Source organism: Ammospiza nelsoni, chromosome 22 (assembly GCF_027579445.1).
Source record: "Ammospiza nelsoni isolate bAmmNel1 chromosome 22, bAmmNel1.pri, whole genome shotgun sequence".
NCBI lineage: Eukaryota > Metazoa > Chordata > Aves > Passeriformes > Passerellidae > Ammospiza > Ammospiza nelsoni.
The window spans coordinates 3,473,651-3,498,086 of record NC_080654.1 but is presented as its reverse complement, the minus strand read 5'-3'; the positions used below and the strand labels follow the sequence as shown (position 1 = coordinate 3,498,086).

General features: G+C 54.3%; 1 protein-coding gene across 1 annotated transcript; it reads left to right on the top strand.

Annotated features, from left to right (window-relative positions):
• The first annotated feature begins 67 nt into the window (after positions 1-67).
• On the top strand, positions 68-24,064 carry CHD5 (chromodomain helicase DNA binding protein 5). The gene is made up of 42 exons (XM_059487347.1): positions 68-191; positions 1,076-1,206; positions 3,594-3,773; positions 4,197-4,315; positions 4,875-5,113; positions 5,897-6,021; positions 7,451-7,574; positions 8,942-9,108; positions 9,188-9,409; positions 9,888-10,088; positions 10,174-10,385; positions 11,592-11,723; positions 12,194-12,302; positions 12,573-12,764; positions 13,105-13,305; positions 13,901-14,038; positions 14,424-14,545; positions 14,711-14,884; positions 15,512-15,653; positions 15,841-15,972; positions 16,438-16,555; positions 16,991-17,115; positions 17,430-17,661; positions 17,847-17,972; positions 18,084-18,256; positions 18,400-18,574; positions 18,985-19,077; positions 19,472-19,560; positions 19,708-19,841; positions 20,044-20,188; positions 20,373-20,532; positions 20,641-20,720; positions 20,829-20,955; positions 21,258-21,365; positions 21,655-21,792; positions 22,043-22,151; positions 22,404-22,536; positions 22,726-22,921; positions 23,075-23,235; positions 23,329-23,443; positions 23,554-23,604; positions 23,833-24,064. Exons 1-41 carry the CDS (start codon positions 128-130, stop codon positions 23,559-23,561), a joined length of 5,871 nt encoding a protein of 1,956 aa, XP_059343330.1. The 5' UTR covers positions 68-127; the 3' UTR covers positions 23,562-23,604; positions 23,833-24,064.
• Positions 24,065-24,436: the final 372 nt, after the last annotated feature.

The following is a 24,436-nucleotide window of genomic DNA, read 5'->3' as shown; positions in this document are numbered from 1 at the left end:
CAGGCCATGATGGGCGTGGCGGGGGCGTGTCCCGGGGGCGGGGCCGGCTCTCGCCATCTTGGCGCGGAGCGGCCGCACCCGGCTCGGCCCCGGCGCTCGGCCCGGGGCGGGCGCTGCCCCGCCCGGCATGCGGGGCCCGCCGGCCGCCCGCGACCTGCTGGACGACGCGGACAACGAGGAGGACGTGTCGGGTAGGAGGAGGCGGAGGGCAGGGGGCGCGGGCGGGGCGGTGGCATCGCTCCCATCCCCGTGGGTCCGGCCGTGCCTCGGGCGATCCCCGCTGTCCGCGCTCCCCGGACCGGAGCGCTCTGTGCCGGCTCCTCATCAGTAGCCGGTTCCCCTTCGGACCGTGCCCGTGGACCGGCTGGTTCCCCGGGCTGGGCTTGGTGCAGCGGAGCCCACCCTGTCAGACCTAAAGCAGCACAGCATGAATCAGTGAATCATGGAATCCCAGGATGGGTTGGGTTGGGAGGGATCTTAAAGAGCATCCAGTGCCACCCCCTGCCATGGCAGGGACACTTTCCACTGTCCCAAGTTGCTCCAAGCCCTGTCCAGCCTGATCTTGTGCACTTCCAGGGATGGAGCATCCAGAGCTGCTCTGGGCAGTGCCAGGGCCTCTCAGAAGTCAAGTGATCAATACATCCTAACCACCCCAAAGTGGTGTTGCTCTGTGAGCTCAGAAATCAAACATAAAGACACAGGCATAAAGCTGTGTGAAGACTGGATGGGATGCCCTGGGTTTGGGGAGGTAATGATGAGAAGGGAGGTGTGCACTGGCATCAGTGCCTCTGCCCAGGGCTGGGTCCCTGAGCTGTGAGAGCAGCCCAGAACAGCCTGGCAACTCTGGCACCCATTTTCTTCATGAGCCCTTCCTCTCCTGCACTCACTGTTTTTGTGAGCTCTACCTGGGCATCAGAAAGGTAAAAGCCAAAGTGCTTTCACCTTGCAGGAGAGGCCACAGAGCTCTGAGTCCTGTGGCCTGAAGCTGCTGCTCAGGTGTGCTCCTCTGTCATGGTGAGCATGCTGTCCTGTGCCTGTGCAGTCTGTCCATGTGAGCTGTCCCTTTTGTCCCCAGAAGAAGATGATGGGGTGCTGGAAGGATTGGATGAGTTTTTTGCAGAAGACCAAGTTGTGGTACAGAAAAAGAAGAAATCCAAGAAGCTGAAAGATGGCAAGGCTGCCAAAATCAAGAGGAGGAAGAAGGAGGTAACACTGCATTTTCTGACAGGGGGCTGTGGCACAGAGGCAGCAGCTCGGTGCTGCTGGCAAGCAGCTCTTGGGTCTCTGTGGATGGAAAGAAGGGTCATGACACCCCCCTTGCCAAGGGAGCTGTAAACAGAGGGGCTGGATGAGGAATTGCATTGAAGTGCTTGTGCTATGGGCAGGAGTGTGATGAGCTGCTGGTTTGAAGACAGGTGATTCCATCCTGCACTGCCTCTTGCTGGCCCCAAGGAAGCTTGTTTCCATCGTGGCCCCAAGGAAGCTTGTTTTTCTTGTGGCCATGGTGATGTTCTCTTTCTGCAGATACCACACAGACCCTCTGCCCCCTCTGCCTCTCCTGTTCTTAGGCACAGTTTTTTCCCTATGCTGTTTTCTGAGAGGGAGAAAATAAAACACAGCTCCAAGGTATTTTCACCTCTGCCCCTTTGCTGTTGCTGCTGACCTGCCTGAGCCCTGCAGCCATGTGTGCAGCTTGTGATGAGCCTGGCTGCTGCTGAGCTTGGGAGGAGACAACAGGCTGAGAGCCTCCATTTTTTAAAATTAATGCTTTGTGTGGGCAGCTCTAACCAGATTCCACTTGGGGGAGACTGTCCCCTCCTCTGTCAAAGCCAGGGAGAAGCTGGAGCTGTTGGCATGAAGCAACACCCAGGCTGTCCTCATGGTCTGGGCGTAAAAGATGGGGCTTCCTTTTCCTTCTCGAGAGTTTTGGGGGCAGATGAGCCTTACCCCTGCTAGAGGACTCTCTCTAATGACTTCTTTTTCCCATGGAAAATGGCCTCTGTTTGCAGCCAGTCGCCGTGGCCAACAGGGCAGTGCCCAGGTAGAAATTGCCAAACTTTGATGGATTTCTCCAAGTCTAAAGCTGCCAGCAACTAGGACCAGGCAGGCCCTTAGAGCCCCAAATACCATCTTTAATCTGATCCACAGACCCTGTGGAAGTAACTTCTTTTTCCCATGGAAAATGGCCTCAGTTTGCGGCCACTCACCCTGGCCAACAGGGTGGTGCCAAGCTAAAAATTGCCAAAATTTGCTGGATTTCTCCAAATCTAAAGCTTCCAGCAACTAGGACCCTGCAAGAGGAGGGTGGGAGTGAAGTGCAGGCTGTGGTGTGAGCCCAGTGCCTGTGCTTGCTGTGGTCCCTGGGTATTATCTGGGCTGCCCCTGCCGTGGGAATTTGCCAGAGCTGGACGCAGTGCACGAATCCTGCGGAAAAAACCCGCTCGGAACAACCAGGCTGTGTTTGGAACCCCAGCACCGGCAGATGAAGGTCCTTGGCAGGGAAGGCAGCGGAGAGGGAGATTCAACCTGTACTGCAGCAGTTCCCATGGAAACCAATTATCCTGTGCCCAATTCCAGCTGTTCCTAACCCTGCTGAAGGAGAGGCGCGGGCTGCTCCGAGGATCAGCATCCCGGGCAGGAGGGGCAGAGGGAACCGGGATGGGGCTGGGCGCTGTCCACAGTCCTGGCTGGAGCCCGTCCCTCAGTCCTGCCGAGCCCTGGTGCCTCTCAGTGCCCCCAGGGACATGGACAAGCAGGGAGGGAACCTCGTGCGGTTCAACAGAACCATGTGCAGGTGCTGCACCTGGATCATGGCAGTCCCTGATATCAATCCAGGCTGGGTGATGAGCAGCCCTGCTGAGAAGGGTTTGGGTGTGCTGGTTGGTAGGAGGCTGGATGTCACAGACATCTTTTATGAAAAGTCTTTTCTTTAAGATTTTTCCTACTGACAAGCTGAGAAGCCTCAAGAGCAAAATGTAAACAATGGTTATCTGCTACTGTGGAATGCAACAGGTGGATCTTTGATTGGTCCATGTTGGATGTTTCTAATTAATGGCCAATCACAGTCAGCTGGCTCAGACTTTCTGTCTGAGACACAAGCCTTTGTTATCATTCTTTCTTTTTCTATTCTTAGCTAGTCTTCTGATGAAATCCTTTCTTCTCTTCTTTTAGTATAGTTTTAATATAATATATATCATAAAATAATAAATCAAGCCTTCTGAAACATGGAGTCAGATCCTCATCTCTTCCCTCATCCTCAGACCCCTGTGAACACCGTCACAGCTGGACATGCCCTGGCTGTGTGTGTTGGCAGCCCAGGGAGTTACCTGAGTGCTCTGCCCCTCAAGCAGCCACATTCCTTGGGGTGGCAATTAATTCTGTTACAGTCAATGTTGAGCAGTGGGTCATGATCTCTCCAGAAATAAAAAGATCCCCTGGGCAGTCCCTGCTCTTCCAGCAGAGTGTAGCCATTGAAGCCTGCTCCTTTCTGACTGTGGGGAAGGAGAATGTACCCACTGGAGATGGGCAGTTTCATGTGGGAGGAGAGTGAAGTGGGGACAGGCTTGTTCCTTCACTGTCCCTTTTTGTTTTAGGGGAGCAATGATGAAATGTCAGAAAATGAAGAGGAGATGGAGGAGAAATCGGAAAGCGAAGGGAGCGACTATTCTCCCAACAAAAAGAAGAAGAAAAAACTGAAAGACAAGAAGGAGAAAAAGCCAAAACGGAAGAAGAAGGAGGAAGAGGAGGATGACAATGATGATGGAAGTTTAAAGGTACAAAAGAGCTGGTGCTAGTGCCTGAAGCCAGGCTTGGACAAGGGGAGTTGAGGGTTTCATGAGAAACCCTTGGGTTTGGCAAGGATGAGGCTGCAGGTGGATGACTGAGACAGGAGAAATTCTATTTTCTTGGTACTTATCTTCAGTGCAGGGAGAAATTGAGCTTCTTGGAGCTGTGAAACCTGCCAAGGCCTCGTATAGTTTTACATAGTGGGGAGCATTTCCATGGTGCCTTGTTAATTTGTTTCTTGGGACTGCAGGAAGCATTAATTTGTTAATCGCTTGCGTGTGCTATTCCATAAATCCCAGAAACAAATCCCTGCATATCACTGACTGGGGAGATATGGAGCACATGGCAGAGCCAGCCTTGTGCTGCTCCTCTGCAGAGTTTGCATTAATGATGACTCTCTAAATCTCCAGGAGCCCAAGAGCTCAGCCCAGCTCATGGAGGAATGGGGTCTTGATGACGTAGATTACGTTTTCTCAGAAGAGGATTACCATACTCTGACCAATTACAAGGCTTTCAGCCAGTTCCTCAGGTAGGGAGCTGTGGTCCTGGTGGGAGGTTTGGGCATTGCTCAGTCAGCAGATGAAGCTGTGAACTCAGTTCTGCATCACCAGCTCCTTGTCTCTTCTTCCTCCCAACTCATATCTCGGAACTCCATTTATTTGGAGGATTGACTGGAAACAGCTGAAGCATTTGTCTCTCCTGCTCTCCAAAGCCCCATATTTTGTGTATGCTTATTTGAAAAGTTTAATGAGAAAACAGTGTTAATGAATTTCTGCTTGTACCATGAGCCTTTCAGAGAGGTATTTCAGGAAGGGAAGTCTCTGAGGAGATTTAGGTGTGCTCCTCCCTTGCCTACATTTGCTTAAGGAAGCTCTGCTTTCTGCTGCTTCCCCATGAAACTCCTGCTGGGAATTTCACTCTACCACACCTTTTGGGCTGAAGCATCACATCTTACCCACCCACATCTTTTGGGCCGAAATACCATATCTTACCCTGCCACATCTTTTGGGCTGAAGCACCAGCACATGAATGCAGGAGCAGACACACCACACAGCACTGCTAATCGTGGTTCCCCCTGTCCCCTGCAGGCCTCTGATTGCCAAGAAGAACCCCAAGATCCCCATGTCCAAGATGATGACGGTGCTGGGTGCCAAGTGGCGAGAGTTCAGTGCCAACAACCCCTTCAAGGGCAGCTCGGCGGCGGCGGCCGCGGCCGCTGTGGCTGCGGCTGTGGAGACTGTCACCACCTCCCCGGGGCTCCCCACCAGCCCCCAGCCCTCTGCCCTGCCCACCGTCATCAGGAAGGCCAAGACCAAGGAGGGAAAGGGTGGGTAGCGCTTGTAGGGGCTGCTCTTTCCAGCAGAGCTGGCACACAAGGCTGCTGAGCACAAGTTTCGGCAAACCGAGGAGGAAAAGAGGGTGCCAGAGGGTAATAGGAGCAACCTCCAGCCAGGTCTCATAAGATCTTGGAGGTCTCACCTAAAATAACTCACCTAAGATGTCTCAGCTACCTTTGGAGGCATAAAATCAGCTGGATGGCTCCTGTTGCAGTGTTGGAAACAAAAAGGTTCAATAAAAGTCAAAATAACAGAGAAAAACCGATCCAGGTGCAAGAGGTCCTTGCTCCTGGTAAAACACCTCACAAAAGCAATTAGTTTCTTTGTTCTCTTCTTTTTCTAGTAAATTGCCTAGGTGGGACTTTTTGGCTTCTGTCCATTTAGCTGTCCTTAAGTTTGAGGTGGAGTCTCTTAGGCTTATGAGATGTCTTTTTACCTAATTGAGAAGAGAAACTTCTGGGCTTCTCTCCTATTTAAAGGGACAAAATTATAGTTTTGTCAACAGGGGGCACATTCCTATACCAGAGTGGTGTCTGCAGCTCCCGTTGGCCTTGCAGAGGTCCTTGAACCTCTTCATGGTTCATGAAGCATGGCAGATCAAGCCTCTGGGTCTGCTGGATGTTTGGCAATTTGTGGCAATTAATTAAGCTGAGCAGTAGTGGGAAAGTAGAGGGTGTCATGTTCTGCCTTGGGAAGTTGCTGTTCTGCTGCGCTGGGGGGTGATTTGGTGACAGTTGTTTGTAGAGTAACAGATAAATTTTCAATTTCTGCAGGTCCAGGTGTACGGAAGAAAATCAAGGGCTCCAAAGACGGGAAGAAAAAAGGGAAAGGGAAAAAGATGGCAGGCTTGAAATTTCGGTTTGGAGGAATCTCCAGCAAAAGGAAAAAGGGCTCCTCTGTAAGTTTGCAGGGCTTTGGGTCTGGGAGGGAAGTACTGGGACAAGCCCTTGTTGGGGAGGTACACCCACCCCACGTCAGGGGTGTCACAACCTCACCTGTGCCCCTTTTTGGGGCCCTGATCACATCCCCTTCACTCATGTCCAGGCTCAGATTTGTGGGACTCGTGTCTGGCCGCATCTTTTGCTAAAACCACATGACCCTGTTTACTTTCAGCAGTGCGGGTGATAATGCCATCATTTCAGATTTCATTTGCAAAGGAATTCTTCAGGGCTTGCACTGCAGCTGAACCGTGCATCCCAGAGAATGCTGGGATGCTCTAATTGCATTAGCAGGGCCTGCCCACGGCAGCTGGAGTCCCGTGGCATTGCTGGAGCTGCCCAGCCACAGCTCGCTGGGCTCTTCTCAGTGCACCACTATCAGGAGTGCTTCAAGGAGTTAACAGCATTTTAAAGAATAATTTCCTTAGATAACAAGTGATTGGAGGTGGGGCTTTTCTAGGGGTTAATAATATTGGTCAAACACCCTGTCACAGACATCTTTTATGAAAAATCCTTTCTTTAAGATTTTTCCACTTGAGAAGCTGAGAAGCTTCAAGAAGAAAATGTAAATAATGGTTGTCTGCTGCTGTGGAGTGCAACAAGTAGATCTGTGACTGGCCCATGTTAGTTGTTTCTAATTAATGGCCAATCACAGTGAGTTGGCTTGGACAGAGAGTCCGAGCCACAGGCTTTAGTTATTATTCTTTCTTTTTCTATTCTTAGCTAGCCTTCTGATTAAATCCTTTCTTCTTTTAGTGTAGTTTTAATATAATATATATAATAAAATAATGAATCAAGCCTTCTGAAACATGGAGTCAGATCCTCATCTCTTCCCTCATCCTAAGACCCCTGTGAACACGGTCACAGCACCCTCAGCTCACTGTCTTGCAGTTCCAGCTCTAATTTCCATAACACAACCTGTTTGCAAGTACATCCAAGTGTTGAAGGGCAGGAGCCACTCATTGCTGCAGATTTTCAATCATGTGTCACAAAAAATTCCTCCCGTGCTCTAGAGCCACAGGTTTACCTTCCAGAGAGTCACAAAGCAGGAGGAGCCTGAGCGCCTGGATAGGAGTGTGCAGGCTGGGGATTTGCATGCTTGAGTAAGAATTCAGATGCATTATTATGTTTTGACTCCATGGAATGCTGGGCCTGCTTTGACCCCTTTCATGTCAAGTGTGAATGTCTGCATGCATGGACATAGGAGGGCTGAAATGGGTGTCAAAAGAGAGAGAGGGAGCAAAGTTCTGCCAGGATCTGGGAAAAGGGGCCTTTGGATGCACAGAGTGGGATTATAGGCTTGTTCCTCTCCAGGAGAACAGTCCCAGCAGTGGAATGACAGCTGGGATGTCACTTGGACTGGGTGTGCTTTGCTTTTTCCCTCTGCAGAGCGAAGAGGAGGAACGGGAGGAATCTGACTTTGACAGCGCCAGCATCAACAGCAGCTCCGTGCGCTCCGAGTGCTCAGCTGGGCTGGGGAAGAGAGGGAAGAAGAGGAAAAAGAAAAAGAGGAGTAGGCCATCCTTTGTACTCTGTTCCTGTTCTGTTTGCATCTCCCTGTTCTGGTGGTGCTCCCCTGGCCCGTGCAGCTCCGGGCTATGTCTGGCACAGAGGATGTGCCCGTGCCTGTCTGTGTGAGTGGAGTGTGAGGTGCTCTCTTGGTGCCCAGGCCCTGCTGCTGCTGGGGGCTCGTGCCTGCCAGGAGTTTGTGGGGTCTCCAGGGAAGTGATTTTCTGAGGAGCAGCCCCTGGAGAGATGTGGCTTGTGGCAGGCTCCCAGCAGAGCAGGGCAGGCTGTGGGTGAGGCCGTGTGGAGGTGAGGGATGCTTTGTCTGTGTGAGCTGTGCAGTCAGGCAGAGGCAGGTGGCAGAGCTGTGGCAGCCATGCAGGGACAGGGAGGCATGTGAGCCATGGAAGGGATCTGTCAGGATCTGCCAGTGTGACCACATTTGTGTGTGTGTCCCTTCATCCCTTCCTGGGTGGATGTTGTGCCATGGCACCTCTGTCCTCATGCTGCTCTGCAGAGCAGCCCCCTGTGCTGAGCACGTTGCTTTTCTGTCTTGTGTCCTTGTTTGGGATGAGATAGTTCAGATCCAGGCACAGCATCCTTTGGCTTCTTAGCTTTTCTGATGGATTTTTGCCTCCAAGAAATGGAAGGGCAGCTTCTGGGCTGGGGATCAGTTAGGGTGTGACACTGGCCAACCTCCCCGTTGGGTGGTGAGGCTGGGCTGGCTGGCTGGCCCCATGTCTGGTGTGTGAAGGGCATTGCTTGTGGCTTTGTGGCCTTGTGAGGGCCCTGGTGCTGGAGGTAGGCAGCTCCTGCTGCATGCTGGAGGAGTGCAAGGTTGGAGTTCCATGCCAGGAGTTTGTGGCGGAGCTGGGAATTGAGATGAGCCATTCTGGCCCTTGCAAGGCCTCGTTTCTCTGCTCCTTTTCCCTTCCGTGCTGTGTTGAGAGTGCTCCTGCCTGTGTGCCAGGGAGCCCTGAGGAAGAGCAGAGTAGTCCCAGGAGAGGAGTCCTGTCCTTGGCCGTGTCACCCTTGCATGGTGCGTTTGGTGCTGGTGCCTGGGGAGGTTTCTCTGACCGGCCTCCCTTGCAACCTCTCCAGGTTCTGGCATTCTCCATTGAGAGCCTGAAGGAACCAAAGGATGATACAGTGTGGAGAGAGAAAGAGAGACAGAGGTGAGATGATGATGCTGTGTGCAAAGGTGAACTGTGCTGCTGAGGGACAGAGAGGTAGTGGGAATTAACAGGAGGGGTCTGAGGTGAAATGCTGTCCTTATTTCCTTAACTGTGTGGTAGAGGAGCACGTGTCCCATTCCGTCCGGGAGAGCTGGCTGCTCTGCCACCCCTCTGACTGTCCCCTGTCCCTTGCTTGCAGTTGAAGAGGGGGACGGCTACGAGACCGACCACCAGGACTACTGCGAGGTGTGCCAGCAGGGCGGGGAGATCATCCTGTGTGACACCTGTCCCCGCGCCTACCACCTGGTGTGCCTGGACCCCGAGCTGGAGAAGGCCCCCGAGGGCAAGTGGAGCTGCCCCCACTGTGTGAGTGGGGTCGGGGTCCCCTGGGAGTGGGTGGCCTGGTGGGGGAAACCCTCGGGTTACACTGGCTGTGCTTCCCCAGGAGAAGGAGGGCATCCAGTGGGAGCCGAAGGAGGAGGAGGAGGAGGAAGAGGATGGTGGCGAGGAGGAGGAGGAGGATGACCACATGGAGTTCTGCAGGGTGTGTAAGGACGGAGGGGAGCTGCTGTGCTGTGACACCTGCCCGTCCTCCTACCACCTCCACTGCCTGAACCCGCCACTGCCAGAGATCCCAAACGGGGAATGGCTCTGCCCACGCTGTACTGTGAGTGTTCCATTCCCTTTCCTTACTCTGTCCCTGCTCCCACACCTGCCTGCTCAGCTGCTGCTGCCCCTCACAGCCCTGCCCTGTGCCCCAAACCCCTCTTTGAGGAGCGTCACTGCCAGGTGCCTGTGCCTGAGGGTGCAGGGTGCAACCAGAACCTCTGGAAGGTTCTGCTGCCTCTGTGGTCTACCTGTGGGAATTGCTGGCTGGCAGCTTCTCAGGATGGTTTCTGATGGGATGTCAAGCCTTGTTCCATATGTGGCCTGTAGAGAGGGGCCTTTTCTGCCTGGTGGCACGACCAGAATGGCTCATCTCAATCCCCCCCATGGGGGATGCAGAATTGTCACGGAGACTTCTCAGGCGCCCTGTGCTGGCTCCTGTCCGCCCAGCACTGAGCTCCCCTTTCTGCCCCCATTTCCCTGTGTTCCCTGACAGGGTCTCACCTTAAACTCTTCCCTGTTTGTCCCTGTGCCCCCAGTGCCCTCCCCTGAAGGGCAAGGTGCAGCGCATCCTGCACTGGGTGTGGAGGGAGCCGCCTGCCCCACCGCCGCCCGCCGCCGCCCCGCAGCAGCCGGCGCTGCCGCCGCCCAAGGCGCTGGAGGGGATCCCGGAGCGAGAGTTCTTTGTGAAATGGGCCGGCCTGTCCTACTGGCACTGCTCCTGGGTCAAGGAGCTGCAGGTGAGCCCAGGTGGCGTTGGTGCAGAGCCCTCACCCAGCCCTGTGCGCGGTGCCCCGGGCTGAGCGTGGCTCCCCTGTGCTGCAGCTGGAGCTGTACCACACCGTCATGTACCGCAACTACCAGCGCAAGAACGACATGGACGAGCCACCGGCCTTCGACTACGGCTCTGGGGACGAGGACAGCCAGAGGGAGAAGAGGAAGAACAAGGACCCCCAGTATGCCAAGATGGAGGAGCGGTTCTACCGCTACGGCATCAAACCCGAGTGGATGATGATCCACCGCATCCTGAACCACAGGTCAGGAGCCTGAGGGAGATTGTGCCATCCTTCTGCAGGGCCAGAACCTTGGGCTGGTGGGATTTCAATTTCTGGTCTCTGCTGAGGTCTCTCTTCCTTGGAGGTTTGTTTCTAGGCTGAAGCTGAGGCTGGAAGGGGATCCATGCTGCCTTATTTTCATTTCTGCTATGTTTCATATTAAAAATAAAGTTATAGCCAATTTCCCAATTTTCCAAGCATCAAACCTGAGTGGATGATGATCCACCGCATCCTGAACCACAGGTCAGGAGCCTGGGGGAAATTCTGCCATCCTTCTGCAAGGCCAAAACCTTAGGCTGGTGGGATTTCAGCTGCTGATCTCTGTTGAGGTCTCTCTTCCTTGGAGGTTTACTTCTGGGCTGAGGTTGAGGCTGGAAGGGGATCCATGCTGCCTTATTTTCATTTCTGCTATGTTTCATATTAAAAATAGAGTTATAGCCAATTTCCTAAAGGTGGATGCACAGTGTTCCACTCTCTCCAGTCATACTGTTTGGGTCCTGTTGCAGCCTAACCATTCTGTAAATTCTGATGCTCAGGGGAAGAGTCAGCTTGTGGCTGACTCCCTTACAGACATTGACATTTATATTTCTTTTCTGTAGAAGAAATTCCCTGTGAATGAGATGTGCTGTGCCGATGGGCTTTCTGCATTGAGTGGCTGGAGATGTGTTTTTGTTCAATTTCTACATTTCAAGTGGCAACTTGAAATGCCAAGCAGCAGCAGCAGCTCTGCTAGAAGGCTGTGTGGCAGGAAAGAACTAAAGCTGCCTGTCTGATTTTCATGTGAGCTGTACCTTGTCCACTAAGAAGGCAGCAGGTTTCCCTGTAGGCAAAGAGTCACACATGGAAATGTGTTTATTCTGTTTTTGGTGTGAGCAGAAATTCATAGAGTGGTGAATGCTGCAGGTGAGAGGGGAAGCACTGGTATCCATCCAGGCCTGGTGAAACAGGGAAATGAGGTTGTTAGTGGAGAGGAAAAGCAGCCTGTAAAGCTTAATAGTTTGACACACTCAGAGGTGAATAGACATTTCTGTTGCAAGTGTTGATACTTTCTCTACCTCAGTTTGGATGTCCTGGTCTGTAGGTGAAGGCAGAGGATGAAGCATCCATCTCTGCAGAAGCAGATCACAGTGAGCTGCTCCCAGGGGCTGGTGGCATTCCCTGATCAGCTTTCTGTGCCCTGTGTTGCAGCTTTGATAAGAAGGGAGACATCCATTACCTGATCAAGTGGAAGGACCTGCCCTATGACCAGTGCACCTGGGAGATCGATGACATAGACATCCCCTACTATGAGAACCTCAAACTCCTCTACTGGAACCACAGGTATGAGCTGGGAGAGCTGGGCAGAGCCAGGGCAGCCCCTGCAGGGGTTTGGGACAAGGCGGACACAGAGGTGCCCCATTTTGAGCACATTGACGCTGCTTGCAGTGATTTCTCTTCAAAGAGCAGTGCCCCAGCACTGATGAAGGCTGTCCCTCCTGATGTGCTACTTTGGGGCTGCTGGGCAATCTCACCTCCTCTTTTCCAGCCTCTGCTCCCCTTCCCCTGTGTCTGCACTGCCATGACATTTATGGTCTCCTTGGCCATGCTGCCTGTTTTGGGGGAAAACCACAGTACTCTGAGTTTGCTGTTCTTCATTCTGGAGACTCTGTGGACTGTTGAGAGGGGAAAATCAATGAGTGTCCGTGCTAACAGGAGAGCTTCTGTGGGGAGAGGGGAAAGGGGGTGTGGGAGGTGTTTCTGTCCCTTGGCTTGGAGCCCCTGCCATCCCTGACGTGTGCTGGCTGTCACAGGGAGCTGATGCTGGGGGAGGACACGCGCCCTCTGAAGAAGCTGAACAAGAAAGGGAAAAAGCTGAAAGAGGAGAAGCTGGAAAAGCCTCCAGAAACACCTCTTGTGGATGTGAGTGAGAGTGGTGGGGACTGTGTGGTGGCATGGGAACCTGGAGGGAGAGAGGACTGTCTGTGCCCTTCTCTTGTTCCTTTGGGAACCTTGTTTCCATTGCAAGTTCTGGAGTGGTGTTGCTGTGAGGAGCCTGGGCTGTGCCAGGGATGGTGTCTGTGTCTCTTTTGGAGCTGTTGGATGTTACAGCCCTAAAGAGGGACGTGCTTGGGTGCGGGGGAAGGAGGGGCAGGTGGTTTTCACTGCTCTGTGCCCTGGCTCTCCTTTCAGCCTACAGTGAAGTTTGACAAGCAGCCGTGGTACATCGATGCCACGGGAGGCACGCTGCACCCTTACCAGCTGGAAGGGCTCAACTGGCTGAGATTCTCCTGGGCACAAGGGACAGATACAATCCTGGCTGATGAGATGGGGCTGGGGAAGACAGTGCAGACCATTGTGTTCTTGTATTCCCTGTACAAGGAGGTGAGTGGAGCACCCAGGGTTTCAGGATGGCAAACTTAAATTCATTTTGCTTGGTTTTTCTTGCTAGACCATGATGCAAAAGGTACAAGGGTTGATCTTTGCTGTTTATAGCTTAGTTTTCATTATTGTTTCATCTTTCCCTTATGGTACGCAGTCTCTATTGCACCAATGGTGTGTTTTCTATTGCCTACACTGGGACTAGTAAATGCTTTAGTTGGGTGTGGGGAGCAGCTTTGTTACTCCAGGTCATGTTGATTGGGCTGGAGTTTGGCATCAAGACCATCTGGTGTTAGCAGACATCTTTCAGGGAGATCAGCCTGGGCTCTGTCTCCCTGAGCAGGGCCACTCCAAGGGGCCGTACCTGGTCAGTGCCCCCCTGTCCACCATCATCAACTGGGAGCGGGAGTTTGAGATGTGGGCGCCTGACTTCTACGTGGTGACCTACACGGGGGACAAGGAGAGCCGCTCGGTCATCCGGGAAAATGAGTTTTCTTTTGAGGACAACGCCATCCGCAGCGGGAAGAAGGTCTTCAGGATGAAGGTGGGAGCTCAGGGTGTGCCTGCCCCTTACCCTGTAGCCATGATGTTTTCTGAAAAATCCTTTCCTTAGGATTTTTTTCTCCTGAGAATCTGAGAGGCCTCAGGAGCAAAATGTAAACAATGGTTATCTGCTGCTGTGGACTGCAACAGGTGGATCTGTGATTGGTCTCATGCGGTTGTTTCTAATTAATGGCCAATCAAAGTCCAGCTGTCCAGACTGTCTCAGTCAGTCACAAACCTTTGTTATCATTCCTTTTCTATTCTTAGCTAACCTTCTGATGAAATCCTTTCTTCTATTCTTTTAGTATAGTTTTAATATAATATATATTGTAAAATAATGGATTCCCACAGAGGGAAGCTGGCGTTGTTTACAAACACAGAAGATTTGTGATGAGCTTTACAGATTTCTGCCACAGCTTTTCTATTTCTGTAGCTCCCTGCTTGGTTCTCATGTTAGGGTGTTCTGCTGGCACAGCTCAGCTCTGTGCCGGGCAGTGCAGCCCTTCTCATCTTGGACCACATGCAGCAGCAGCAAAGGTGGAGGCTGTCCTGTTGGCTGCTCTTATCCCAGCTCTTCTCTCCCTCTGCTCCTCCAGAAGGAAGCCCAGATCAAGTTCCACGTCCTGCTCACGTCCTATGAGCTGATCACCATTGACCAGGCAGTGCTGGGCTCCATAGAGTGGGCCTGTCTGGTGGTGGATGAAGCACACAGGCTGAAGAACAACCAGTCCAAAGTAGGTGCCAGGCATTTGTGAGTGATTTTTTTCTTTGCTCTCTTTAACATCCTGTGGCATTAAAAGCCCTTCAGCGGCAGGAGAGGCAGCAGCCTGGCTGCTATCATGGAAGGGAATTGATCCCTCTCCTTCCTTCCCCCTTTACCTGAGGCTCAGCGCAGTCTCCAGCTCCTGGGATGTTCACCCAAGGAGGAGACAAGTGATGTGACCCAGGGGTACTCGGGATTGCTGCTCAGTGGGAATGGCTGGGAGCAGGACATGCTGGCACCCCGCTCTGTGTGCCCAGCATGGGGGTCACTGCTCAGTCTCCATGTGCACCCTGCAGAGCCCACAGTGACGCAATGGTTCCTTGCAGCCCTTGTCACCAAACTTATTTCTTTTCCAGTTCTTTAGAGTGCTGAATAGCTACAAGATCGATTACAAGCTGCTCCTCACAGGGACTCCGCTCCAGAACAACTTGGAAGAGCTCTTCCACCTGCTCAATTTCCTGACTCCAGAGAGGTTTAAGTAAGTTGCACTCACCCAGGCCATCAGGGTGGCTCCTCACAAGCGTGATATCTCCTCTTGTGCCTTGAGAGCTCTGCCCTGGTTTTTAACTCATAAAGCTGCAGATCCCTTTGCTTTCACCTGCCCCTGTTGCTTAGTGCCATGGGGCTCTTGCTGCTTCCACAGCAACCTGGAGGGGTTCCTGGAGGAGTTTGCAGACATCTCCAAGGAGGACCAGATCAAGAAGCTCCACGACCTGCTGGGTCCCCACATGCTGCGGCGGCTCAAGGCCGATGTGTTCAAGAACATGCCGGCCAAGACGGAGCTGATCGTGCGTGTGGAGCTGAGCCAGATGCAGAAGTGAGTGATTCCAGGGGTGCCTGGCTTCCCCCAGCATGCTGAGGTGTCACTGGGGATGGAGGGGTCAGACCCTGCTGGGGCCTGCTGCAGGAAGAGTGGGAGTGCTTTGTGTCTCACCAAGAGGAATGTTCTGTGTGGTTGAACTGGGCTCTGTGCAGTGCTTGGGGCATGGGAGGCTGCCAGTGTGGCTCTGGGGGCACAGAGAAAACACTGAATCCCCTTCTCCCATTCCTGGCACTAGGACGTGGCCTGTGCTGCTGGAGTTCCTGGGGCGTTGCTGCTGCCCCAGCTCTGGTTCTCTGGGCTGACCTGTTCAGCCTCAGTGGCATCTCCTGCAGCTCAGGGCACTGCCAGGGAAGGGCCTGTCACTTCTTCCCCCTGGCTGGCACCCAGAGAAGGTGGTGGTGGAGGTGCTGTGCCCCTCAGTCCATCCCACTCACTGCCAGGGCTGAGATCCCCCCAGAGCAACTGGAAACACCCAGCCCTAGGTGCTCAATTGCTTAAAAAACCCTCCAAATGTCCCTTTTGCCTCTTCACTAGGGGGGTTTAATTCAGTGTTCTCCTGTTTGTGCCAGTCCCACACCTGCCCCAGCTAACACAGTGCCTGTCCCACCCACCCTCCTGCAGGAAATACTACAAATTCATACTGACAAGGAACTTTGAAGCCCTGAATTCGAAAGGTGGTGGGAACCAGGTCTCACTGCTCAACATCATGATGGACCTGAAGAAGTGCTGCAATCACCCATACCTGTTCCCTGTGGCAGCTGTGGTATGTCCCCTGTCTCAGAGTGTTGAGTGGCAGCTGCTTCCATGGTCCTGCTTTGGTTAACACTGTGGGTTTCCATGCGAGTGGTTTCATACAAGGACTTAATTTTTTGTTTTGGGAATGCAAGTGAAGTTCTCCATGAGGTTAATGCAGGTTGTCCTTGTGGGCACTGACCATGGTACCTTTACAGGAGGCCCCTGTGCTGCCCAATGGATCTTATGATGGGAATTCTTTGGTGAAATCTTCTGGGAAACTGATGCTGCTCCAAAAGATGCTGAAGAAGTTGCGGGATGGCGGTCACAGAGTTCTGATCTTCTCGCAGGTGAGAGCAGGGAGGGATAATAATAAATGCATTTTAAAAGGAATTTGTTTAAATTATGTATGGGAAATTTGTGCTGGGAACAGACAGAAATAGGTAGAATAGCTGGTGACAGCTTCTCCCCCAGGCAGCCAAGGCAGTAATGGTGCAAGGGCTGTCCCAGCTCGCTCCTGAGGGACTGCCTGTCGTGTTTAAGAGCTGTTAGCTCAGGATAGAAAAGAGACAACAATCACGAGGCTCCTCTTTGGGGAGGGACAGTCAGACACAATTCCTTCCTGCTGGCAGAGTTGCCTGTGGAAGATGGGATGTGAGTGTTGCTCCTCTGGCAGCTGCCTGTTGGCTGTGCCGCCACCACTGAAACCTCTGGGCTGTGGGCAAGGACCATGCTGGGGCAGGGCAGCTCCCCAGGGGAGGCAGGGCTGTTTGGCCATGCAGACCCTCTCATGCCATGGTCACCTTGCCCTGTAGATGACAAAGATGCTGGATTTGCTGGAGGATTTCCTGGAGTATGAAGGCTACAAGTACGAGCGCATCGACGGGGGCATCACCGGCGGGCTGCGCCAGGAGGCCATCGACAGGTTCAATGGTACCCACCTTCCTGCCTTGCTGAGGGGGCCATGGGGGGCATGGCAGTGTGTGGCCAGCAGCAGGGCATCTGCCAGTGCCCAGAGCTTGTGCTACACTCGCAGGTCTGGCTTCCTATGGCACGGTGGGGTTGCTTATACCATGCTGTTAAGCCCTTGAGTTGGTTCCCACATGGAACCCTGAGTGTGCCAGCAGCTGTTCAGCTGGAGGGGCTCCTGCCCTTCCCTCCAAGATGACAGAGCTTCCCCTTTGCTCTGGAGCTGGGTTCTGCAGCACCTGGTTGCAGGGAGCGATGTGTTTTCACTCCTTGACACCCCTGTCTCTTGCTTGTCAGCTGCGGGAGCCATTCTGTCCCTCTGAAATGGTGCTGCTCCTCTCTGTGAGCTGTGCTTCCTCCTGTCTCACCTGTCCCCACCTCTGGGTTTGTCGTTCTCAGCTCCTGGGGCTCAGCAGTTCTGCTTCCTCCTCTCCACCCGCGCCGGTGGTCTGGGCATAAACCTTGCTACGGCCGACACTGTCATTATTTATGATTCTGACTGGAATCCCCACAATGACATCCAGGTTTCTGACTTTCCCTTTTCCTTCCTGTGTAGTAAGTACCTCTCTGGCTGTGCCCTCTCTTTGCCCACCCTCACTGGGATTTCAGTATCTTCTCTTGAGAGCTGCTGACACTTTCTCCTGTGTTTGTGGGTGTTTCTGCTCACCCTCTCCTGGCCTTCTGCAGCCTAGGAGACACCTGGCATATAAAACTGTGACATTCTCACTTCTCCCTCATACTTTCCTCAACTGGGTGCCTCTCAGGCAGCTTGGAGGGTGAGAAGCATGGCCCTGTTGTCCCTGTGGCCACCCTCTCCAGCAATGTGCTCTGCCTGCAGGCGTTCAGCAGAGCTCACCGCATCGGGCAGAACAAGAAGGTGATGATTTACCGCTTCGTGACCAGGGCCTCCGTGGAGGAGCGCATCACCCAGGTGGCCAAGAGGAAGATGATGCTCACACACCTGGTGGTGCGCCCGGGGCTCGGCTCCAAGTCAGGCTCCATGACCAAACAAGAGCTGGATGACATCCTCAAGTTCGGGACAGAGGAACTCTTCAAGGATGACGTGGAAGGTGAGTTGGGGATGCTGTGTGTGGGGCAGGGCTCTCTCTGGATGATGTGGAGGGTTGAGGTGGGGATGCTGTGTGTGGGGCAGGGCTCTCTCTGGATGATGTGGAGGGTTGAGGTGGGGATGCTCTGTGTGGGGCAGGGCTCTCTCTGAGCTGCTGGGGCTCACTGCTCTCTCCCTGTGCCACAGGCATGGTGTCTCAGGGACAGAGGATTGCAATGCCAGATGCTGTTACCCCTTTCTCAGACACAATGTTAGCAAAAGGGGGTGCAGCAACCCCTGGCATGAAAAAAAAGCATGGCAGCACCCCACCAGGTGTGTAGCCCCTCTTTGCTGGGACTTATTCCCTCACCCGAGCCTGCCTGGCTCTGGAGCAGACTGTCCAGCCCCTGATCTGTGCTGCTGCTCCCCTGGCTCTGCTCTCAGGTGACAATAAGGATGTAGATGACAGCAGTGTGATCCACTATGACGATGCTGCCATCTCGAAGCTTTTGGACCGAAACCAGGATGCGACGGACGACACGGAGCTGCAGAACATGAATGAGTATCTCAGCTCCTTTAAAGTGGCTCAGTATGTTGTGAGAGAAGAGGATGGTGTGGTAATGTGATCAGTATCATGTCTTACAATCACCCCTTTGTACATCCCCTCCGTGTTCCCTCTGCTCCCTCTGCTGTCCCTGCATGGGGCAGGACCCTCCCTGCTCTCTCCCTCTGCTCGAGCTCCCTGTCTCTGGCTCTGCAGGAGGAGGTGGAACGGGAGATCATCAAGCAAGAGGAGAATGTGGACCCTGACTACTGGGAGAAGCTGCTGCGGCACCACTATGAGCAGCAGCAGGAGGACCTGGCCAGGAACCTGGGCAAGGGGAAGAGAATCCGCAAGCAGGTCAACTACAATGACACCTCTCAGGAGGACCAAGGTACGGCCACAGGTGCTTGGCTGCTGACTGGGCTCACGGACAGACAGAGCTGTCACTTGGTGTCTCTCTGCAGTTGGTAGATTGCCTGGGTCTGTGCTTCCCAGATGCCTAAACTTTCCAGTGTAGAAATTTTCAAGTTTTTTGTTTTCCTTTTATTTGTTGGTCTGTAAACTCTGGTTTTGCTGGAAGAATCTAGGAAAGACATGTCTGTGGGCAAAATATTTCAAGTTGGTTTTTACTGCCTAACAGAATGCTAATTCTGTAAAACATGAGAACATGATTTCTTGCTGTGTCCCCCTCTCCTGCTGCCTGGCAGTGAATTTCTGTCATACCCACAAACAGGCTCTGACCTGTCCAGCACATCCCCCCCAGGCAGGGTCCTCTCACCAGGCCTCCCTTGTGTTCTGCAGAGTGGCAGGACGAGCTCTCTGACAACCAGTCAGAGTATTCCATTGGCTCTGAGGATGAGGATGAAGACTTTGAAGAGAGGCCAGAAGGCCAGAGTGAGTTGATGTGTTTGTTGATACTCCCCTGTGTTTTGGAAGCATCAGGAATGTCTGGGTTGGAGGGACTGGTGTGCCCAGGGCTTCTGTTCAGGGGACTGTGTCCCTGCTTTCTATCAGGTGAGGAGCTTTCCAGGGCAGCCAGCTTCTTCCTTGGCCTCTGCACGACTGTGGTCTGCTCCACCACGAGGACCAGGCACGGTTCCCCCCCTTGCCTGGGAAGGGCAGAGGAGTGTCCTGGCCTGGGGAGTGGTGGCTGGAAGGGACCCTGCAGTCTGGGCAGATGCTCTGATGGGTTCTGCTCCCATCAGGATGGAGGGCAGGGAGCCTGGGGCACATGAGGTGTCTCTCCTTGGTGCCTGGCCCATCCATCACTGAGGCTGCTTGTCTCTAGGTGGCAGAAGACAATCACGGAGACAGCTGAAGACTGACAGAGACAAACCTCTCCCTCCTTTGCTGGCAAGAGTTGGGGGAAACATCGAGGTGAGCCTCATCCAGAGCATGGCCAATGCTGTTCCTGAGCTGCCTGAGGGCTGGATCCCTCTGTGCTGAACCACTGGGACATCAGTCCTGGTACAGCTGTGAGGTCCAGGGAGCCCTGCGTTGCTGAGGCCACTCTGTTTCTTGCAGGTTCTGGGTTTCAACGCCCGGCAGCGCAAGGCGTTCCTGAACGCCATCATGCGCTGGGGAATGCCGCCCCAGGACGCCTTCAACTCCCACTGGCTGGTCCGGGATCTGCGGGGGAAGAGCGAGAAGGAGTTCAGGTACAGAGCTGCTGGCAGGCAGGCAGGGCTGGGAGCCTGCACCCCTTCACCATGGGCTCTTTTTGGGGAGGCAGTGTCTGTTCCATTCTCTTGTTCCCTTCCTGGGGGTGAGAATTCCCGCATCCATGGGTGATGGGATCACATGTGTGCTGGGTTGGGCAGGGAGGCCACGGGCCAGGACTGAGGTCTGGCTTCCCTGCAGGGCATATGTGTCCCTGTTTATGAGACACTTGTGTGAGCCTGGGGCCGATGGTGCTGAGACCTTTGCGGACGGCGTTCCCCGGGAAGGGCTCTCTCGCCAGCACGTGCTCACCCGCATCGGGGTCATGTCACTAGTAAGGAAGAAGGTGGGTGAGTAAAATTATGAATGGGCCTTTTCAAGAATGTTCTGGATGCGTTTCACAATGGGTTGGGTGCAGTAATCCTGCTGCTTAGTCATTCTGTGGGTGAGCAGCCTGTACATGCCGACTCCGTGGCACCAGCTGGGAATGTCCCTGCTCTGTTTGACCTGACCATGTGTGTCTGTCCCAGGTCCAGGAGTTCGAGCATGTCAATGGGAAGTACAGCACCCCAGACCTGCTTCTGGAGGGCCCAGAGAGCAAGAGATCCAGCGAGGTTGTGTCTTCAGACCCCAACACGCCTGTCCCGGCCAGCCCAGCACACACACACGCGGGACCAGGGGCACTTGCAGGTATCCAGGGGGTTGTGGCTGGCCTCTGGCTTGGCAGGCAGGTGGTTTTGCAGGTGCTTTACTCATCAGGCCCTGCTCAACAGCTTCCAAGCTTTGCTCTTTCTACAGACAAAACAGAAGCACAGCTGGGGTTCCATGAGGAAAAGGAGCCGGTGGAACAGAAGCTCAGAAAGGTGTCTGACAGCCAGGTGAGGTGGCTTTGCTCAGCATCTCCTCCAGGAAGTTTTCCCTGCTCTGCATGGGAGCTTGGGGTACTCCCTATCGAGGCTGATCTGGGATGGGTGCTTGGCCTTTAGGTACCTGCAAGTGCTGAGGTGGAAAGTGAAGAGCCCCCAGAAAGCTGCGACAGCAAGGAGAGGCCAAGGAAAGAGAAGCAAGAGGATTGTGAAAAGGCTGAGCCTTCTTCTGAGCCTCTGGTGAAAGGTGAGGCTGTCTGTCTTCTCTGTGTCACTATGGGGAACCTGACTGTCACAAATTCCTGCAGAAATTCCTGAAAAAGCAGGTTGTAAATTGCATGAAATGGTCATTTTGGGGGGCATTTGTTCCTTCAGATGTCTCAAGGAAGAGGGAAAGCTAAATACATTTATTTGATAAAATGCAGAAGAATGTTCTCTTTGAGCATCTTGAATGTACAAACAATAGTTACTTTACCTAAAAGGGAAAGTCTGTTTAGATAAGTAGGTTGTTCCCTGCAGAGCACTTTCCATGTCAAACATTTCTTGTAGGCCTGTTCCCTCCTGCAGACGAGGGGATTCAAGAGCAGGAGAAGCCTTTGGAGAAGGCAGAGCTGAGCAGCAGCCCAGGGAAGGGGGAGGATAAAGAAGTCAAACCAGGTGAGGCATGAGGCTTTGGAGAGAGGAGAGTGGGAAGAATTCCCAGGGTGAGGCCAGTGCCTGGCACAGTGACAGAGCGTGCCACAGTGTGGTGGCAGAGATGCCACCAGCCCCAGTGGTGCTCAGGAGCCACGAGTGGGAACAAGACCCTGTTGGGGTGGGCACTGCCTGTGTTAACAGAGGGACCTGCTGGGAGGGGTTGGTGGCTTTTGCAGCAGTGGCTGGGCTGTTAATGGGTGGGTCTGGTGGTGGAGCACAATTAGGCCAATTCTTTGTGTTTGTCAAGCAGAGGATGGCAAGGAGGAGGAGAAGGAACCAAGTGATGCCCAGCAAAATGGTGACAAAGAGGAAGAGGAGGAGGGAAAGAAGGATGACAGAAACATTAACTTCAGATTCATGTTCAACATTGCTGACGGTGGCTTCACAGGTAAGAGTGAGAGGTGAGGTGTTGGCCTGTTCTGCAAAGCTGCTGCAGAGGCTCTGAACCTGTTCAAGCAAGGTGACCCTTGTGGATGGGCCATGGATGGGCTGGTGCTTTGCTGGCAGCAGCAGACCTGGGTCTGCACTGTGCCTGTGCTCCTGAGAGCTTCCATCACTCACCCTGCCCACGTGCTGTGCATTGACCTGCAGTCCAGCTGCCTGACCAGGCTGTCTCCCTTCTGCTCCTGCTTCCACAGAGCTGCACACGCTGTGGCAGAATGAGGAGAGGGCTGCCATGTCCTCTGGCAAGATCTACGACATCTGGCACCGCCGACACGACTACTGGCTGCTGGCAGGAATTGTCACGTACCCTTTGGCCTGGCAGAGCAGGAGGCAGTGAGGCTGGAGAGGCCTCTCTGGGGGTGTGGGAGCTGCAGTAATGAGCAGGGAGAGGGTTAAGGGCCATGGTGTCATTGTGGAGTGGCGAGAGAGGCCTCTCTGGGGGTGTAGGAGCTGCAGTGATGAGCAGGGAGAGGGTTTAGGGCCGTGGTGTTGCTGTGGGGTGGTGGGCAGGCTGTTGGCTGGCTGGTTCTGCCCTTGACCCTTCTACCACACCAGCCATGGCTATGCCCGCTGGCAGGACATCCAGAACGACCCACGCTACGTGATCCTGAACGAGCCCTTCAAGTCAGAGATACACAAGGGGAACTACCTGGAGATGAAGAACAAGTTCCTTGCCCGGCGTTTTAAGGCGAGTGGCAGGCCCAGGGCTGGTGAGTCCTTGTTGGGAGGACCAGAGCAGCACCACCCTGAAGCCAGAGGGGTTTGCCAGCATCTTCTGTGAGCGAAGTGGGGAGTGGACTTTGCAAGGAGCTCTGTTTTTACTGGTTTATAGTGGGGCAGGGTTTGGTCCTGAATATTTGTCTTCTGCCCCTCTCAGTTGCTGGAACAGGCCCTGGTGATCGAGGAGCAGCTGCGGAGGGCGGCGTACCTCAACATGACCCAAGACCCCAGTCACCCGGCCATGGCTCTGAACGCACGGCTGGCAGAAGTGGAGTGCCTTGCTGAGAGCCACCAGCACCTCTCCAAAGAGTCCCTGGCTGGGAACAAGCCTGCCAACGCTGTCCTGCACAAGGGTATGTCCCTGCAGGGCTGGGAAGGGTTCCCCACCCTCACCTGGGGAGCCAAGCCAGCCCCATCTTGTGTTCTCTCAGCCAGGAGCTGCCTGCTCCTCTCAGCTTGCTGGGTCTGACAGGCATCCCCTCAGGTCCCTCCTGCTTTACTTGCAGTGCTGAACCAGCTTGAGGAGCTGCTGAGTGACATGAAGGCTGATGTGACACGCCTGCCCTCCATGCTGTCCCGCATCCCGCCCGTGGCTGCCCGGCTGCAGATGTCAGAGCGGAGCATCCTCAGCCGCCTGGCCACCCGAGGAGGGGACCCAGCTGCCCAGGTCTGTGGGGACAGGCACAGAGCCCTCACTGAGAGGGTCATGGGCAGGGCAGGGCTGCAGGCCCGTGTCTTTTCTCCCTCCTTGCCTCCCCAGGGCTCCTTTGGCTCTGCCCCGATCTTCAACAACAGCTTTGGGCCAAATTTCCGTGGTCCTGGGCCAGGTGGGATTGTCAACTACAGCCAGATGCCTCTGGGACCCTATGTGACTGGTAGGCTGGGGTTTTGCTCTTGGGCAGAGAAATTCAGAGGGTGGATTTGGGCGGTCCAGGAGTGCTGCCAAAGGACACTAGTGAGCAAGGTGTTTCCTCTGTCACCACAGATATTTAGCACTTCCCATGATTTTTGCCTGCAGCTCCCGCTCCTAGCTGAGGTAAGGCCATGCCTCCTCCTCTCTGTGTTTGCTGGGGAACATGAAGGGATGGGGGGCTAAATGGAAGCTCCATTTTGGGCTGCCCTCCAGTGCCAGTATCTGACTGTGGCCTCTGCCTCCAGCAGCCACAGTGGAGGTGGGAGCAGATCCTGCAGCCCCTCCCGGTGTGGTTGGCATGTGGGGAGGGTCCAGATTTGGCTTACGGACAGCCCTCCTCTCTTCTCACAGCAGCCCTGGGGGACAGCCCCCTGTCCCTGGCCACGAGCCGCTGTTGCCAGAGGTCGGCAGGGAAATTGTGCCAGCGTTGCCTGCGTGGAAGCCAAGCTGCTGCTGCTGCCGGCGCTGCCGCGCTGTCCCGCTCCCGCTTCAAGTGTGCTTTGCCTGCTGCGGCCCCCGAGGGAGCGGCGGGGCCGGGGGTTTGTGTCCGTGTACATTTTTTGCACTTTCTTATTGAAGACTTGAAGAGTTTGTCTGGGCAAGGTGGGCTGAGGGGAGGGAGGGAGGGCTGGAGCTGCGGTGTTTGTCTGGTTGTGTTGGCAGGTGTAGGGGTGAGTGGAGGCCAGTGGTGCCATGTCCCGGCCGGCTGCGCTCCCCAGCTTCCCCCTAAGGGCCGTCTCTTCATCCTGGTGGTGTTGGAGCAAGCCCACACCTGTTGCTGCCCTGCTGGAGTCCCTGGCACTGCTGTGGTGTGGCTGGGGGTCCATTTGTGCTGGGTTTGGGGCAGGCAGATGGAAGGGATGTGGGTGGGACAGAGGGGACAGCTGGAACTGGGATGGGGATGCCTCGAGCGTGGTGGCACCGGCAGCCGTAAGCAACGCCCCTGCATCCGCTT

Excerpts from the sequence above, each read along its gene's own strand:
- CHD5 (XM_059487347.1), top strand. The coding sequence starts at position 128 with ATGCGGGGCCCGCCGGCCGCCCGCGACCTGCTGGACGACGCGGACAAC. Across the intron at positions 4,316-4,874 it reads GCTTTCAGCCAGTTCCTCAG|GCCTCTGATTGCCAAGAAGA; the intron begins GTAGGGAGCTGT and ends TGTCCCCTGCAG. Across the intron at positions 18,257-18,399 it reads TGAGAGAAGAGGATGGTGTG|GAGGAGGTGGAACGGGAGAT; the intron begins GTAATGTGATCA and ends CTGGCTCTGCAG.